The 17,598-nt window shown below is 38.1% G+C and overlaps 3 protein-coding genes across 3 annotated transcripts; 1 reads left to right on the top strand and 2 right to left on the bottom strand.

The window, feature by feature from the left end:
* Positions 1–334: 334 nt before the first annotated feature.
* On the bottom strand, positions 335–5,764 carry LOC129098834 (B-cell receptor CD22-like). Its single transcript, XM_054607948.1, has 8 exons — positions 5,182–5,764; positions 4,837–5,091; positions 4,450–4,716; positions 4,035–4,122; positions 2,752–2,800; positions 2,344–2,471; positions 2,204–2,256; positions 335–2,123 (listed from the first exon to the last, which is right to left on the bottom strand). The coding sequence occupies exons 2-8, from the start codon at positions 5,045–5,047 to the stop codon at positions 2,110–2,112; spliced, it is 810 nt and encodes a 269-aa protein (XP_054463923.1). The 5' UTR covers positions 5,048–5,091; positions 5,182–5,764; the 3' UTR covers positions 335–2,109.
* Positions 5,765–6,538: 774 nt separating this feature from the next.
* On the top strand, positions 6,539–8,383 carry LOC129098935 (neuropeptide B-like). The gene is made up of 2 exons (XM_054608076.1): positions 6,539–6,899; positions 7,696–8,383. Exons 1-2 carry the CDS (start codon positions 6,642–6,644, stop codon positions 7,822–7,824), a joined length of 387 nt encoding a protein of 128 aa, XP_054464051.1. The 5' UTR covers positions 6,539–6,641; the 3' UTR covers positions 7,825–8,383.
* A 102-nt stretch (positions 8,384–8,485) lies between these two features.
* LOC129098754 (guanine nucleotide-binding protein G(o) subunit alpha-like) lies at positions 8,486–17,567 on the bottom strand. Its single transcript, XM_054607851.1, has 10 exons — positions 17,421–17,567; positions 17,045–17,180; positions 16,779–16,870; positions 16,608–16,700; positions 16,140–16,300; positions 13,979–14,107; positions 11,353–11,482; positions 11,113–11,184; positions 9,564–9,651; positions 8,486–8,801 (listed from the first exon to the last, which is right to left on the bottom strand). The coding sequence occupies exons 1-10, from the start codon at positions 17,457–17,459 to the stop codon at positions 8,611–8,613; spliced, it is 1,131 nt and encodes a 376-aa protein (XP_054463826.1). The 5' UTR covers positions 17,460–17,567; the 3' UTR covers positions 8,486–8,610.
* Between the last annotated feature and the right edge of the window lie 31 nt (positions 17,568–17,598).

The following is a 17,598-nucleotide window of genomic DNA, read 5'->3' on the forward strand; positions in this document are numbered from 1 at the left end:
CAATTTTTGACAAGGAAGAAAGTGTGTGGAATGAAAAATATGTGTGATTTTGTTCCTTTTTTGTCCTTTGTGAGTCCGACAATGTTACACGAGTGCAACGCTGAATCGGAGCAGTCTTCCTTTCCAATAGCAGGTTACTAGAAACATGTGAAGTCACATCATTCTCTTGGTACATTTTGTGCAAGAGTAGTGCAGTGTTGGCAGTGTAGACTTGCATGCATGACCCTGTATGTAGTATGTAAATACTTCGGTCTGTGTAGTGAGAGTACCTATTGCATTAAAAGAACACACAAAACAGATTTCAGCACATTTGTTTTACTGTGTCACTGTCCAATTTTGTTTTGCTCTCATTATTCCAATAATATAATACTTTGTATCCCACATAATTATTTTGCAGCCTGCTGACTGTAGCACTTGTCAGTAATGTAATTGTACAGTTGGGGAACATGATTTTAGGAAGCTCCTGAGATGCTCAGGAACTAAAGACTACAGAGACTACATTAACTTCCCCAGTGCCAAAAGCAAAAAAGGAGGAGTTTATGTGATTTGTAAAACACTGAAAGTGTGTGCACATCCTTTAAACATTAAACATTTGATATTAATTTGGCTGCCGGCAGTTTTCACCCTCTGTGAAAATGTGCAGTAGGTTTCCAGACTCAGTCTTTTGTGTCGAATCAGACATAAGGAGAACAATTAAATGGCGCACACACCAAGCCAGCATGATAATTACAACAGTAGGGAAATTATGCACAAACACAAACCCTGACCAGCTAAATCACATTGTGATGCCAAGATGTGCAGCACCTGTACAGACTGCCACGTCCACACTAACCCGTTTTCAAATGAATCCGCATATCTTTTTCTGCGTTTGCACCGAGCGTCCACACTGCACAGCGTTTTAGGGCCCCGAAAACGAATAAGTTTGAAGTCCGAAAACGATGACGTAGGCACCGGCGTTCGCTATTTGATTGGTTCTTAGCAGTTATGACGTGTCATTCCCTGATTCGTCACCCCCTTACCACGTGACCCTTTTCCGGAAGAGAACAACAACAACAACAGCCTTGATACCGATCGATTACCAGGTTAATTCAACATGGATAATGAGGTATTTGTTACAAATGTTTGTACATAGACGTTCAAACTTGTAGGGACTTAGGACCCAGGGGAGCACAGGTGACCCATGGCAACCCGGAGGGGGTTAGCGGTCTTTCGGCTTCAGCTGGAATCAGCTGTTTTTGGAGCGATTAGAGGGGCGTGTCCAGTGACGTCATCAGCCCTACAGAACGGACTAATGACGTACTAGTGTTGACCAAATGTATGGACCCATAATCTAGTAAACTTCGTTTAATAACTCTTCATTTTAAAGTAAATTTGCTGTCTGTGTGGGAGAGATAGAGTTAGACCTGCAGTGTTGTAACTAAGCTTGAAAAATAAAACTTCTAAAAACTTCCACGAAATGTGTCTGTTTGAGTTTATGGAGGAAGATTTTAGAGGAAGTTCTTAAGTATCAAGTACCAAGAGTAGTGTAATGTATTATCTGTACCCAAGCAACCAATGTACTTCCTGTTTACACCGGCATGCGCATGCCCAGTGTACGTGAATAGTCACGTGATATTCGTTTTCAGGGGAGCAAGTCTGGACGCACATCATTTAGAAAACGATTCTGAAACGCATGTGTGGACGGAGATCTTAAAACCCCGTTTTCATTTGAAAACGGGTGAAAATGGGTTAATGTGGACATGGCCTCAGCTAACATAACACAGTATGAAAGTGTAGACTGACTTTATTTTATATTTTCCAAAAAGCCAATTTATTGATATTCTGCTCTTCTCATTTGAACGTCTCCTATGCATACAATTTAAAATGAGATGCTGTTGAACTCTGTTCTGGTTAGTGTTAAGGGTAAGATATGATATATTGTTTTTGATATCACATTTGCTTGTTGTTTGTATTATAATATGTATCTTTACTGCACTGCATGTGGTAATACATCTTACAGATTTGTAAAATGTAAGGACATCAGTACCCTCAAAAACCTACACCACACTTATTACTGCAAAAGAGGCATGTGTGTGTATTCAACTCGGGGCAGCTCGAAGTACGAAGGGTTTAACAGTTGGTTTCTGAAAAAGACAATAAAAAGGTTCAGATGTTTTATGCAAAGAATCATTTGTTAATTCTGTAAGTATTTCCTTGGTTTTACCTTCACACTGATGTAAATAATGCTCATCAGTGTGGGAGTCCATCTGCTGCTCCCTGCAGGTGATACAGTCAATCAGCACATGTGCCTCTAATGCAATAAATGTGAAAAATATATAAATAAAGTGTAAAGTCACATCTTACACGTTTGACTTTGTTTTGTTTTTGAAGTATATGGTTGTATAGATAACTTCTGCTGTTCCTCCTTCACACTGATTTCCCTCTTGTGATTGGTTATTGTCACAGCCGAGCCAGTTGATATAGTCTGTATTCTGCAAACAACCATGAAGAAATAACACAATATTAATTAGTATAGCACAATGTCCTCCTCTTACATCCAGTCCTGCCTTTATGTTTCTATTATGAGCTTCTGTTTCACCCACACAACATAAACAACCTCTGTGTACTTTTATCTGTCATTTAGCAGTGACATAGTTTGACTCGCCTTTCACATGCTTAACCCGTTTGCAGATGCCCTCTGTGTGAAACTGACGGCTGTATTAACAATATAGACTGGAAAGTACTGTCTTGAAAAGGCCATTAAAAGGTCACCTGTATGTCCTCCTCACTTTCCGTCTCTGTGTTCCTTTTTTTGTGGAGTCTGAAACACAAACAGAATCATGACACGGATATGAGACAAAATCATGATATACGTCAGAAGACCCTTGAGCAATTAATAAAAAATTGGATCTTATTTTCTGATCATAATTTCTGACACAGTAGGCCATGTTTAATGGAAAAGCCGGTAGATTCTTTCAATCCACAGTATATTTTGCTAGCAAGACTTGAGTTAACCTGAGGGCAATCGATGACACTCCTTACTTGCTTCATTTAGTATGAATGTCTGTATTTTCACATGTTTGTACATATGTACTTATTATGCACTAATTAGACAATATAAGCGAAGACATCTTTTGGTGGACGACAGTACAGGTGTGCTTACATACAGTACAAATGATATGGAACGTTTATAAATATGAAGTTTTACTATTCATTGAACCGCAAAACAGTATAAGTAATTACTTCTTGCTCCATCTCGACCAACTACGACCAATTTAAAGTTGTTTATACTTTAATATATCTTAAGTTCAAATCAATATATATAATAATACCCTGAAAGGGTCCATTGTGCATAATGAGTACTTTCACTTTTCATACAAAAAATATTTTTTGCATGTAATCGGACACTGAGAAAAAATTACATCTATATCTTGTGTTCGATATTTTCTTTTTTCTAAATTGTGCAATATTAGTTTCAATTCATGTCATGTGCGTTATGACCTTTTATTACTTTTTCAATATCATTGCCAATATTGCTCTCAATATCATGCACAATAATACTTCTATTTGTATTTACTTATTTCACTTAATGTATCTAACTTGTATTTGTATTCTATTTTGCAGTTTTGCTAGTATTACTTCTTATATAGTAAACATTTTTAATCTAGTTTTTATTCAGATTTTGTTATTTACTTTTTCAATTTTTTTTATTAAATGTATCTTACTCTTACTGCTATCCTATTTTGTTTTGGTGTCTGTATCCCTTCTTATACTGTATTTTTTAAGCCACTGTTTGTACACATTTTTTACTCTAATCTACTGTTTTTTCTTATATTTGATTGTACATTTTTAATCACTATGTGGTAGAAGGATTTCCGTCAGGATTGATACAAGTATATCGTATCTTATACTTTTACTTAAGTAACATTTTAATGCATGACTTTGACTTGTGTAAGAGTATTTAATATTACTTGTTTTATTTGAGTAAAGCATCAAATACTTTGTATGCCACCTGAGGGGTGCATATCTGAAAAGGGGCTATAAATACATCTTACCTTCTGAGGGCGATAACGGCGATCACAATCAGAAGCACAGCAACACTAGCAATGATAATCACATCTCCGCTAAATGTTACCCAATATGCTGTGAAACAAAGGCAGAGTGTTAGAGCTGTTGTAATGCCTTGTTATCTAATCAATCTCGAAATGTGTCATGGCATTATTAACAAAAAGGTATCAATTAAATTGTGTTTAAGGGTCCTGTTTTATAAATCTATGTGTATAAGAGGTCGTCCTCTCTTTTTCATCTTATTCACCTCAAACATTAAGTAACATTCCAACAAAAATACTGTACATTTCTTTGTATAATAATGACTTTTTGACAAACAAAAGAAAAAAAAAATATGATTTTTTCAAACGGTATCACTATTTTTCACTAAACAATTTATATCAACAACATTATCCTACTTACGTTTAACCTTTAATATCACAACAGAGGAGTTTTGGCTTCCATGTTGGTTGGTGGCACTGCATAAATACTGGCCGCCATCAGCAGGGAAGAACTCACGCTGGTGTCCAACAGCCATAATATCATCATCGTCATTGTCATCATTTAGTTTAAACCAAGTGAAATTCTCCACTGGAGGGTTTGCATGGCTGCTGCAGATCAGCGTGATGTTGCTGCCGGCATCCACCTCCATCGATGGTTTGACAGACACTGTTGTGTTCTTGGGGCCATCTGAAAGAAAACTTGTGGCTTATTCTCAAATTGGAATATATTTTATTTCCATTATCTAAATTATACTGTTTCAATTTAACTCTCACTCTGTAAAGTGCTGATCTTGTGTCCAATACTCACATCCAACGTCAATATTTATGACTCCTGAAACTGTTCCTGTGTGTGTTTTCAGAGAGCAAGTGTAGTTTCCAGAATTTGTGGAGGACATGTTGCTTAAATAAAGTCCAGGTCCTTCGTCTATGGGTTCTCCTTTCTTAAACCAGGTGAAAGCAGATGAAAGGTTATCATCGCAGACGTTTCTGCAGGTCAGATTCACAGAGTCGCCTTCCATTATCGGTCTGTTTCCATCAGGTTGTGTGACGGAAATGTTCAAACCTAGAAGTGCAAAGTACTGATTCAGTTTCAAACTTTACAGATTGAAGTGCAGAGAAGATTCACAGCTAGTTTATGGAAAAGAAAACTCACCAACAACCTTTAACGTTGAGCCGTTTTACCAGTCCATTGGCCCTTTGGGGAGTTTGTTACAAATCTGAAGACATATTTTCCTGCATCATTATGCTCCACTTGGTGTATTTTTAAAGAACAATTGTGTTTTTTGTCACCAATATACTCGAATCGTGTGGTGACTTTGTTAGAGTGGCTGTCATAAATGACACGACCCTTGAAATGTTGAGACTTTAAATGAAACATCATAATTTTCTTCACTCTCAGGTTGTCAGGATAGTAAAATGAACAAGGAATGACAACATACGAGCCATGCACTGCACAGATATGTTGCTGGTGATATACCACTCTCCATGTATTGCAGAGAACACCTGAAAGAGAGGGATTCATTCATATCCTGTGAGGTTTTAATCATTTTAATTAAACATTAAATGAGATGTAAATGTTTTACCTACCAGACAGAAAGAGTGGAATCAGTGTCCATGTCAAGTTTCTAATTTGAATGTGCATGTTTCCAGTTACAAATCAAGTCAAATGGTTAGAATCAATTCTTAAATGTTAGTAAGAGGCTCTGCAGCTATTGTTGATGGTTTTCTGCTCTTCATCTGGTTCTCAATCTATGTTTTGTTAACACAGCTTCCTGTAACGGAAAAATAAGGTCTTGGTTTCCTATCAGCGTTGAAAATCAGGCCAGACTGAATGCACCGCCTCAGCTTTTTCTGTTTAATGTGTGAAACCCGCCCCTGAATGTAGAAAGCGCACATTGTGTCTATATGCCTGGTCTCATGTTGCTTAGTTGTGGTTAAGGTACAGTCATATCAGAGCTGTCTCTCTGAAAGAATGCATTGACCTTGTTACTTTGAATATGTGTTTTTTTATGTTTCTTTTTTTTTTTTATCATTTTCCATTTTATACTTCTGATAGTTGGTGGAAAAAATGACACAGTCCCATGTAACAAAACAAAAAATACCATGAAAAAATACTGTTTATTTAGGATTATCTTTGGACTGACAAGTATTTAACACAAGAAAAGCTGATGTAATTCCCTCTCAAGAACACTGCAAAAGAAAGATACCATCATGCTTTTCGTTTGTATCTGTCTGAGGCACAATGGTTTGTTCACATTTTGGGAGCAGCTTCTTTCACGTGACTAATTTAAGGGCAACAATATCTATTTTGTAAAACTCTATGAATCTTAAAAAAAATGTCTCAGGAGCTATTTCTAGGACAACATGAAAACTTATCAGACTGGAATATTTCTTAATCCCTTTTAGACAATTATATGACAGATTGATGCCTTTAAATTCAACATTATGGATTAGCAGATATTCCCCCTCACAGGAGGAGTGGACTTCTCTGAGGGATGTGTGAATCACCCTCTCCGGTGGGAGGATGATCGGGGGTCCCTATAAAGACTGAAGCAGTGAGAGAAGGACCAGTCAGTTGGAGGAGCGCAGGACCAAGACGCCCCAGTGATCGACATGGAGATGCCCGCTAAATTCTTGTTCCCCATCGTGATCGTCTCCCTGCTGGTGGCCTGCAGTCCAACGGAGGCATGGTACAAGCAGGTGGCAGGTCCGAGCTACTACTCGGTGGGGAGGGCGTCCGGCCTGCTGTCCGGCATTCGGAGGTCACCGTACGTCAGGAGAGCCGAGCCGGACCCGTCAGACAGCGACGAGGTGGCGATCAACAACGTGTTTCCGGAGTACACTCCGCAAAATTTCATCTTGAAGACGATGGTCAGTGGTGATCGATTTTCTATAAAACATTACGGGTTGGGTGGGATCGCCATTACGCATTACGCATGGTGACAAGCTCGAGCAAGAGCGCAAAAGTGGGGTAACATAAAAATGAAATAGTGCAGGCTGAAAACAAGTGAAATTACTTTAAGCTTTTCAGATTTTAGAGTAAACTAGTATTGCACTTAATCGAGACTATATTGAAGGACCACACTTTTTTTAAATCACTGTATTAATTCATTTTTCATAAACCAGAGATCATATTCAGATAATTTACTCGAGTAGCTACACATTTAGGCCTTTAAATATATTCAACTACAAGAACAAGTTTTATCAAAGTAAAAGTAGGCACTCAAAAAATGCTCATATGCAGCAGAAGTTTATTTACTGATATATAAGTGAAGCATGTTTATAGCTGGTGGAGGTCCATCTTATTGTAATTGCTTTACACACTTCTTGGTAGGTTAATCTGTAATAATGCATCCGTTGTATAACCTGACTTCATGTTTCAAAAATGTAAAATCTTAATCCGCAAAGTTAATAGTAAATACAACTGACACAAATGTAATCTAGTACAAAGTACAGTACAGCCCACTGAATGTGGAGTATAATAGAGTAGCATAAAAGGTAAACACAGAGGTAGTAAATGTACTTAGTAGTCATTGTGATGCTTGACAGGCAGAAGATGAAGACATTTTTGTTTGTTTGTTTTAGATGAGGTCCATGTAAGCTTGTTTGTGTAATTTGTCAATTGTTGTAATGTAACAGCTTCACTTTTCCGTTTCTCTCCAAACAGCCTGTTTGCATCAAAGACATTACACCAAACCTGCAGAGCTGTGAACTCTTCCAGGGAATCAAGGGTTTATTTAAGTGCAAAGCGGAAGTCTTCCTCACTCTGGACTCTGCAGACTGTGCAGGAGACTGAGCAGTAGAGCCGACAGCTGGACTGGATGATGAAGCCTTCTTCTTGTAGGCGTGACATTTAAAAAAAGAAAAAGAAAAACTGTACATTTCTCTAAGTTTAACACTAATGCTGCACAAGAAGAAAGATACACTTTTCATTTACCATTTTACCGATTTATTAATTGATAAATCGGTTTTAAATTTGACGCTGTAAAAGTAATGTATTAATGTAAATATTTGATCTGAGTTTTCATTAATAAATGGATCATAATGCAACCCCTTGTTGAAATTACTGAATGCAAAATATATAAACAGGGAAATGATTTTTCTTCTCATTCACCAATAGTTTTGCCAACATTTATATGTAATAAACGCTCAACTTTCACAATCATTTTGGTAACTCATTCAGGTATGGATGATTAAGAATAATTTAATGTCTAATATTCAAACCAGGAAAACTATGATTAAAATTGATGCAATCTTCAAAGCCATTGTTAACATGCATGATTAAAACCAGCTCACTGATTGGTTAAAGGATAACGTTGCATGCTGAACATGAGTTTTTATCCAAACTGGAGAAAATGCTGTATAACCAGGAAGAGATATAAATAAACAGCATTAAAAAAGGACCAGAAGTATCAATAAATATTTTATTTAAAAAGGTTTTAAAAATAAATTGGGAAAGTGCAGCTTTATCATGTTAAGTAATTTTAGCAGCTTATAAGTTATCTAAAAATTGGCAAACATTTGCCCACTGTAAAATTCCACCAATGAAAAAACACAATCTAAACCAGCCTTGAGGGAACTTTTACAGCAGCTGGACAGCTGCTAGGTTCACCTTCATAACCTGATCTATGACCATGTGGAACACCACCTGTACGTTGGTGGTGTCTGTGGCGGTGGTGAAGTGCTGGTACACGGGTTTGTCTGGACTGCTGTTACATGAGGAGAACATGGCAGCGATGTGGTGGGCTGCAGCGCCCACGTCACAATCTGCTCCTGGTTCGGAACAAAGGAAGAATAATGTAAAATCTGGAGACATCCCACTGAGTTCACTAGAGTGAGGAGTTGGTTTTACAACTATCCAAATTACAGAGTCAGTCGGATTCATTAGATATTGATAAAACAAGAATCTGGCATCTGGTGACAAGCTGTACATACATTTTCTCCCTCCCCACATACACAAATATAGCATGACACCAGAGTTCACTTCTCAGTTGCTGTAAATAAGTCTGAAATATGTATGACCATGACCGGGCTTGAATGACGATATGCGGTGCCGACATATACAGTGGACTGTATGTGAAATCTCGGTCCAGAAGGAATTCAGATTACCCAACGGACCCATCCAGCAAACAATAAAAGACACACATACAACCAATCCCTTGAGGAATTTAAGATTGTGCAAATACTTCCAAGTTGTCAACTGTTGACGTGGATATCCCACGTCAACAGTATATTCTTTGTCAGTTTCTCAAGTTTGGGTTCAGAACCCAACATTCGGGCAGTTGCAATCTAAATGGGTGATTCCAACAAGCAGTAGATTCATAATTTAAATTAAATGTTTTAAATATAAACTAAAGCTAAAAAGTTTTAGTTTTCCCTCAAGGTTTGAAATATATCATCTTTGTTTATTTACTACTTTAATGCCCATTGCTTCCCCTAAAAAAATATGCAAAAGTATGGCACGCTCAAATTCATACTCAAATTTGACAGTTCTATGGTGTCATACGAACATGAAATCAGTCCTCTCCTGCATACCTTTGTAACTAGAAAGGTAAAATCTCAAGTGTCTTCCAGAGTGTAGGATCTTGTCCTTGAAAAGGTCTGTTTTGTTCATGAACAGAGTCTGTAGGACAGAGAGATGAAAACAGACAGAAATGTCAACTGTGAAAATCTACGTATAATCAACAATATTCAAATTACACTCAAGTTGACATCATTCAGAGCAGTTTCTCATAACATAACTCATGTGAATCACATTCACAACATTAAAGTATCTGTAAAAAGACAAAACTCTGTTAAGTGCTTCATCTACCTGAAGCGAATACTGTTAGGTAGTATTTTTTGAAATAACCATTTGTCATGTAACATAAGTATTTTCAAATTCTCATGAATTAAATGTTGTCATCATATTGTTTATATAAACACAGTCCATCCCAACATCCTCTGTAATGAAGACATTATGGATTTCTCCATTCACAAGGGACACTTTACATACTGAACATACAAAGTATCGCTTGTATCTCCAGAGACAAAACAAACTATACACAGCATGTTTATGAGACTAGTCCATGGTGTAGTTCATGAAAACAAACATAACTGGCACCAAAAGCTGGATTTAGCATCAGGGTTGTGTTTTAAAAACAGTCATTTAAAATCCCCATTTTACTTTATTAGACCATTTGCTGAGGTTTCACAGAAAAATGAATTGCACCCTGTAAAAATAAATACTGCAAATATATTTTTGTGCAGTCTGTCACCTAGAGCTGCTTCAGGTAACAGAGAAACAAAAACGAGAAAAAGCCTGCTGACCTTTCCATTTATGACGTTATTGAGAACTGTGCAAACACTTAGTTTGACGTACCTTGAATGCACCATTATAGCAGGCATCTCCATTAAAAGTGCAGACTCTGGTTCACATGACAGGTGGACTTTTTAGTTTCTTCTCCGGTCAATATGCACTTCTACCATTTTATGCCACCTCTATTAATAAAATCTTTTTATACTGCTAATAGAAAAACATTTGGCTGCCCAACGTTTAAAAACACAACCAACATTGTTTAAATTATGCCTGATGGAAATGACGGTAACAGAACCCTCGGCCCTTCAATGCTTTGAGTCAATCAAGTGCACATATAAATGCTGCTGACCAACAAGTGAGTCATTCATGCTCAAAAAAGAAAACAATTCTCCCCACAAACCCACAATATGAAAGAAATCAAACAAACTAATTACGCTAAGTGCTGAACAGTGCTCGGGGCCAGCTTACTTAAACAGAAATGACCTGCCCTACATCACAATTAAACTTTGTATGCTAATTATGTACGTCTCAGTCAGACGCAATCATAGCCAGTTCCTGTCGCATCTGCTTGGCATGAATGATTACTAAAAGCTCCACTCAGTGCTTTAGTCACCTCCACACATTCGGATGAGCTTTTAAAAAAAAAAAAAAAAAAAAAAGACATGGCAGACAGTTTGCACAACACAAGCAGAGGCAACAAACACAACGCTCTAAAGTGATGCCTTATTGTATTCTAAGCATTTCTATCTTTAAGACAGCCTTCTAAATAAGTGCAATTAAACTTACCAGTGAAGTGCTCCTAAAGACTGTGTTGGTGCAGACGGATGTGAAAAGTTCAAGACTTTCCTTCAGTCGATTCTAATAAAAATAAAAAAGGAAAATATGAAAAAGGAGAGTACAGAGAGAGAATATAGAAACTGTTTGAACCAATTTTCAGCTAAACTGTGTCTATTCTGCAGAATTAGAAAAAACTACTTGCATCACATTTGATTTATGCAATTACAATCAGTCTTTTTCATAACACACCCCTGACAGGTCCTCCGTCTGCGTCATATCATAGCTGCTGAGGGCGACGACAAACAGCACAGCCTGAATACAGTCAAAGCAGCTGAGCCACTTCCTCCTCTCGCTCCGCTGGCCCCCGACATCATACAACCTGTCAATAAGCAAAAGCAGATCCATTCATGCTTTGTTCATCCAACTGGTCACATTGGAAATGTGTGCAAGACGGGAGACGAATATATATTTATGTCTTAAATCTCTCAAAAATCGATCTATAAATACACGACGGTTCAAGGTTTATTCATTGTCATTGTACAACGTAGGGTTGCACAACAAAATGCACTTGTAGTCTCAGTTCCTCCACTTAAGTCTCAAGTGTGCTAAACTCTCCACTGGCCACATTGAAGTATTTAAGAGTTAATTAAAAACATACACTCATAAATTGCTCTGTTGATCTCTGGAAAAGACTACAATCTCCTTGATAAGTAATACTGATATTTTTCAAAAATTGAAGCAATCCATTTCAAAATATGGTCCGAGTGAAGTCGAGGGTCTTGGTGACACAGGTAATGAGTTCCCATTTGGGCCAGACGGTCTCCAGGTGCATGATTGCAGAACTCATGTCAGAGGCAATGAAGCGTTTATCCCCCCCGGGTCAAGAATCCGTTTTCACAAGCTGAGGGACAATAAACCGTAACTGTTGCATTTGACAGCTGTAGTTTGTGTGCTGCAGAAGAGAAAATCATCGCTCGTGGCTGAAAAACGTTTTTTCACATTTAGCGGAAGAGCGAATTCAGACCTGTAAACTGATACATCTCGCAAGCTCTGAGGAACTAACATTATTGAATTTAGGTTTTTAGACAAATCAGCCGAAGACATATGAGACACCGACTCACTCTGAAGCGGTTTTAAATATCGTTTTCAGGATCACATATTGCAAGTTTTAAAAGGAATATTAAAGCTCTTATGGATACAAATTTATAAAATGGAGATGGAAAGCAAGGCCTGATAATTTGAATAATAAACCGATACATGTTGCTTATAGCCTACTACACTACTACTACTACTACTACTACTACTACTACTACTACTACTACTACTACTACTACGAACATAAAACATATCATCACTGTGATTGTATTTAACACAAAGTAAAAAAAGCATAGGACAACTACAGTAACCAAAACATTATTTACAACCATCTTGGTAGATTGTGATGCATCAAATATTTACGTGCAGTTTCATCTTTAGAAATAGGCATTCCCCCAAATGAAATTGTGAGCATCAGATGCTCAAAGAACAGGTTATTTATTTAACTGTATAACTGTTTCAACCCAGTTTTAGCAGTCTACTGGTTGCATGGCAACATGCATGGTACCACGTGAGTGTTGTGGGAATTATATTCTGCCATCAATGCTGGCGCTGTTAGCTGGAGTTAGCGATTTCGGTGGACATCTCGAAGAAGTAAGATAGAGAAAATTTTTAGTTTTATGTGTTCATTTTTCCTGTGAGGCCCTCAATCATATATCACTTCCCTAAATTGGCACTTAGTCTCCAAACTTTGAGAAACCCTAATCTCAAGTATCGTTTCATGAAATTTACTTACATTTCCTTTAGTGAAAGATATATCTTGATACACTATAAAAAGTGCAAAATTGTTAGATTCTTTAATATTTACCAGTGAAACATGTTGATGCAGTTCTAACCTTGAAGAAGCTACAGTATATACAATATTAATGAAGTCCTGCTCTGTATAGATTCTATTTTCAAAAGGGGGACAGGATGCTGGGAGAATCATGAATGGCTGCTTACTCTGAAAAACAAAAAGGTCAAAGGGGAAATGAGGGTGGGGTTTCAATGTGTCTTCGGTACGCTTCCACTATATTTGTGTTATTATTCCTGGAATAAACAGGCAGCATTAGGACATCAATATTTCATGTCTGAGTCATACCCTCCCTCAGCTCAGAAGAGTTTAGCTTCCTTGAGGGACTCCAGAGGCTCAACAAGCTGCTTTCTAGGACAGCAGCGTGGTTAAGACTGTATAACAACTCCATGAACAGTAAGTCTGATGGGAAATTAAACTAAATCCAAAAGTCCTCAATGTTCCAAAGATCAGGATAGGTTTTGTCCGTTTTAACCCATTGATTAGAAATGTTGTATACTCTGAAGCCATCTCATTATCAAGCTGCGCCTCGTTATCAAGCAAGCAACAAATCCAAATGTCACCAGCATGCTCATTAAATGCATGTGTATCTTTGTGCACATGCTGGTAGAACATGTAAGAGAAGCAATACAGCAAACCTCAATTAAAACATTATATTTTATGTATTATATTTTCTAAGATACATACTGTAATGAAATGCACTTATTATGCCATAACTTTACATCCAAAGCATGACTGTTCAATGTAAAAAGGTATAAAATCCAAAGAGTTCAACTGTAAAAGCAAAATATTGTGTCAATATTCAGGAATGTAATTTCCACTGAAACAATAATATGATGCTTTCAGTGAGCCCAGTGTGAATCGCTAAAGTCTTTACCTCTATATTCTCAATAAACAGCATTATGTTAGCTTAGAGTTATGTGTGCATGCCACTATATCATGTTGCAACCACTGCCGTATTTGTGCAGCAAGTTTAATAAGTCTTACCGAAAGATAATTTCATTAAGTTGAAACTGCGTCTCAATGATTCCACAGGTCCTCACTCTCACTCTCAGAACATCTGTCTCCGTGGGAACATATTTGGGAGCGATGATTCGACTAATGTTTTCAAAGAAACTGGAGAGGGAATAGAAGAGAACAAACAAATATCAATAACTGATGAGACCTGCATTTCAAATAGTCAATTGTGAGCAGATACACATCCAGTTTTTGCTTTTGTCAGGACACGTTTTCTTCAAATATCAGACCAAGGGCTTTAAATCATATTAATATGGAAGTAAAACTTCATGTCTCACTGGCACAACGAAGTTTCTGTTTAAGTCGCGCAAGTATTCCTTACAGTTACTATTTTTACTACACAAATTTAAGTGAAGAATGAGCGGAGACACTGTTGAACTCAGAAGCATCAGGAGTTAGTCGGTTAGGGCTGAAGACTTCAAGTTTGAAAATGAAAATAATCTTGAGGTGTAGAGAGAGAAAGAGGCAAGTTCACCAGACCTCTGTAGCCCCCTCCTCCTCCTCCTCCTCTCTGCTTGAGGCTAGCGACTCCAGGCCACATTAGCCACTACTAGCATTCAGGTGTGCTTGTGCTTTTTGTTTCACGGTCTATCAAGGGTTATGGAAACGTTATGGTGGTACAACGTAGTGGAGTTCTCTTAAATATGTGATCCAGTACTCTCAAAAAAGCTGCAGTCAAAAGCACCAAGGTGTGCAGTTACCTGGGCTCAGCAGCAGGACAAGATGGAGAGCTTAGAAAATATTTTTTACTGACAACATTTGCTGCAGGTCTGACATGTGGGATTTGTGTAGTCGTAGCATACAGATTATTTAAACTATGATTTTATACCTTAATATACAGGCAAGTAAGAATGTTTGCCACGTGAGGTATTCCAAAGTGAGACATGTCCAGTTGTGTTATTTGTTGTTTATCTACATAGATAAAGACTTAGCTCTGCACACAAAAGTTACATACAATGTGCATAAATATAATTCAATGGAGCGTATGACAAAACATTTCTATGCAATTCTACCTGCTTATTTCCATTTCAAAATGTTCTATTACTCACAGCAGTAACTTTTTGTTAATAAAGCTGGTGCTGATTGAGAGGATTTCTAAAAACAGCATAAATCAGTGGATAACTTCCGAAGACAAATGTCTTTCTAGCATCATTAACGGTCCAGTTCATGCCAAAGCTAACGTCCGAGAAGTCATTTTACACATTGAGGTGCCTTCAGGTCTTGGGGGAAGTCAAGTGTGTCACGACACAATCTAATCCAGTATTTCTGGAGGGAGAAATCAATGTGGTGTCCAGCAGAGTGAGAACACTGCAAGACAGCCAGTTGAGTTTTCTTATCATCCTCCAGCTCCCAAACCCATCGAGTTCCGATAATGAAGCTGTCGCATCATCTCTCCCAGTCTGGCTGGCTGGAGTACCTTTAAATAAATAATTAATAATGGCATTTAGCTAAATGTATTCCACACTTCAATTAATGACCCGCACTCCAGCTGATGATGCAACACACACTCAAAACGGATCTATGCAGAGTGGTGCGTTACAATTTCATGACACTGAGCATTTTTCATGCGCAATTGAAAAAGGGCACAATGCTGAAGGACAGCGATTGAAAACAAAAACAAAACATTCGGCCCACATAAATATAGAAAATGTACCCAAAACATGCCATCTGTATTCCCATAACTTCTGTTTCATAACGATTGGACATCATTTGCAGTGAGATGTATTGGGGTAAAATTCTGTTGGATTAAAAGTTATAAAGTAATGTTACATATGCAACAACACCTCTACAGTAATTCGTCTCACATTTGACTTCTTAGTCATTAAACAAGAAAAACTACTCTTTAATGAAGTCCGTTTCATCTGCTCCACCCTAATTTCCACCTTCCTGGATATCTGCAAACATTGCTTTTTTTAATTTGGTCCCAATTAAGGAGCCTCCAATTCCACAAATGTCACAGGAATCATTTCCTGAAGGACGAGGTTTTTCTCAGCAGTTGCTTTACTGTCACTCTGTATTGATAACATGTGACGACACGCTTATTACTGGGCAATTTCCGATGACATTTCCGCCGTCCGTCATCATTGGGCGGTGCTGTGAAAAGTAGATCACTTAAGGTCATTCTACTCACTAGAGTGCAGAGTCGTTCAGCTCAAACTCGTAACCTCTGGCTGCAGCCGCTCGCACCCCTTGGTCGGCCCAGAGCGCACAGAGGGCGTGAGCCACAAAAGGAAGCAGTTCCTGGTCGTCCCCCAAACACTGACTGCAGGACAGGATGGAGCGAGCGCGCATCTACAACACATGGGACAAGGTATCATCAAAAAAGGGACACTATATATATAAAATGACATTCAGAGTAAATGACAGTAAATGTTATGTTTTCTCCCCCAAAAAACAAAAGGTATGCATTGTCTAAAGGTCCAAATGGATCAGTATGTCAGACCATCATAACTTATAATGATCACAATCTCAGTCGATCGTCTCTACTGGCGTGTGCTGTTCACAGATGAAGACTGACATCTAGTGTGACAAAGAGGGGCTGCAATGAAAAAGTGGGCTACTCCGAGAAACTATTTAAAACTGCATCATCTCTCCTCACCTTGTTCTTCTTGTTAGCAAGGTTAATCCTCAGCATCCCCATTCCACGAAGAACAAACTTCATAGAGGTCAGCAGGTTGTCCAGTACGGCAGACTGCAGAGGGAATGACAGTCGTTTGACTCAGATATTATAGATAATATTTCAGGGTGTTAAAAAAATAAAACCCAATACCTTGAAGCTGAGGAGCTCCTGTTTGGAGAAGCCGTGACTGTGGATGATCTTAATCTGTTTGATCAGGGTGCTCTTTCCGCTCTCTGCAGCTCCTGACACACACACACACACACACACACACACACACACACACACACACACACACACACACACACACACACACACACACACACACACACACACACACACACACAAACACACACAAGCCAGATAAATGGCAATACTTCAGTGAAACCTGATAAACTATGTAAATAGCTTTGACTTACCGAGCATGAGGATTTTCATCACGTTCATCTCAGTCTTGGCATGTTCACAGAGGTCTTGCTCTATTTTAGAGCTCTTGAGTTTTGCCTTTTTACCCTCTTCTGTGATATCCTGGTGCAGACACATCCCCATGCAGATCTGATGGAGCATTCACAGTTTTCACATGGATGCTTTGGGACTATAGTAAAGAAAAATGACTGCAAAAAAAAAATGTGTGGCTATTCCTAATTTAAGGAATAAGGAAAAATTTATTTAATTGTATACGTTTCTCACATAATGGTCATAAGGTCACCTAAGGTCACCCATAACACTTTGGGTGTTACAAGAAAACATTATAACTTTTTTTTAATTAGTTGAACAAATGGATGAATGTTGTACCTGCAGCGGGACTGGCAGTGTATTAAGACAGCAAAACATCGCTCTACTTTCGCTCTGCACGCCGGCTTCCTTTGATTCACAGCCTGCACTGCTAACAGACAAGAGTTAGCGAGACACGGAAAAGCCAATTAGCTTAATTGGGGGCACGTGTGCACTTGTCTGTATTTAAAAAAAAAAA

The sequence above is a fragment of the Anoplopoma fimbria genome, chromosome 11 (assembly GCF_027596085.1).
Source record: "Anoplopoma fimbria isolate UVic2021 breed Golden Eagle Sablefish chromosome 11, Afim_UVic_2022, whole genome shotgun sequence".
NCBI lineage: Eukaryota > Metazoa > Chordata > Actinopteri > Perciformes > Anoplopomatidae > Anoplopoma > Anoplopoma fimbria.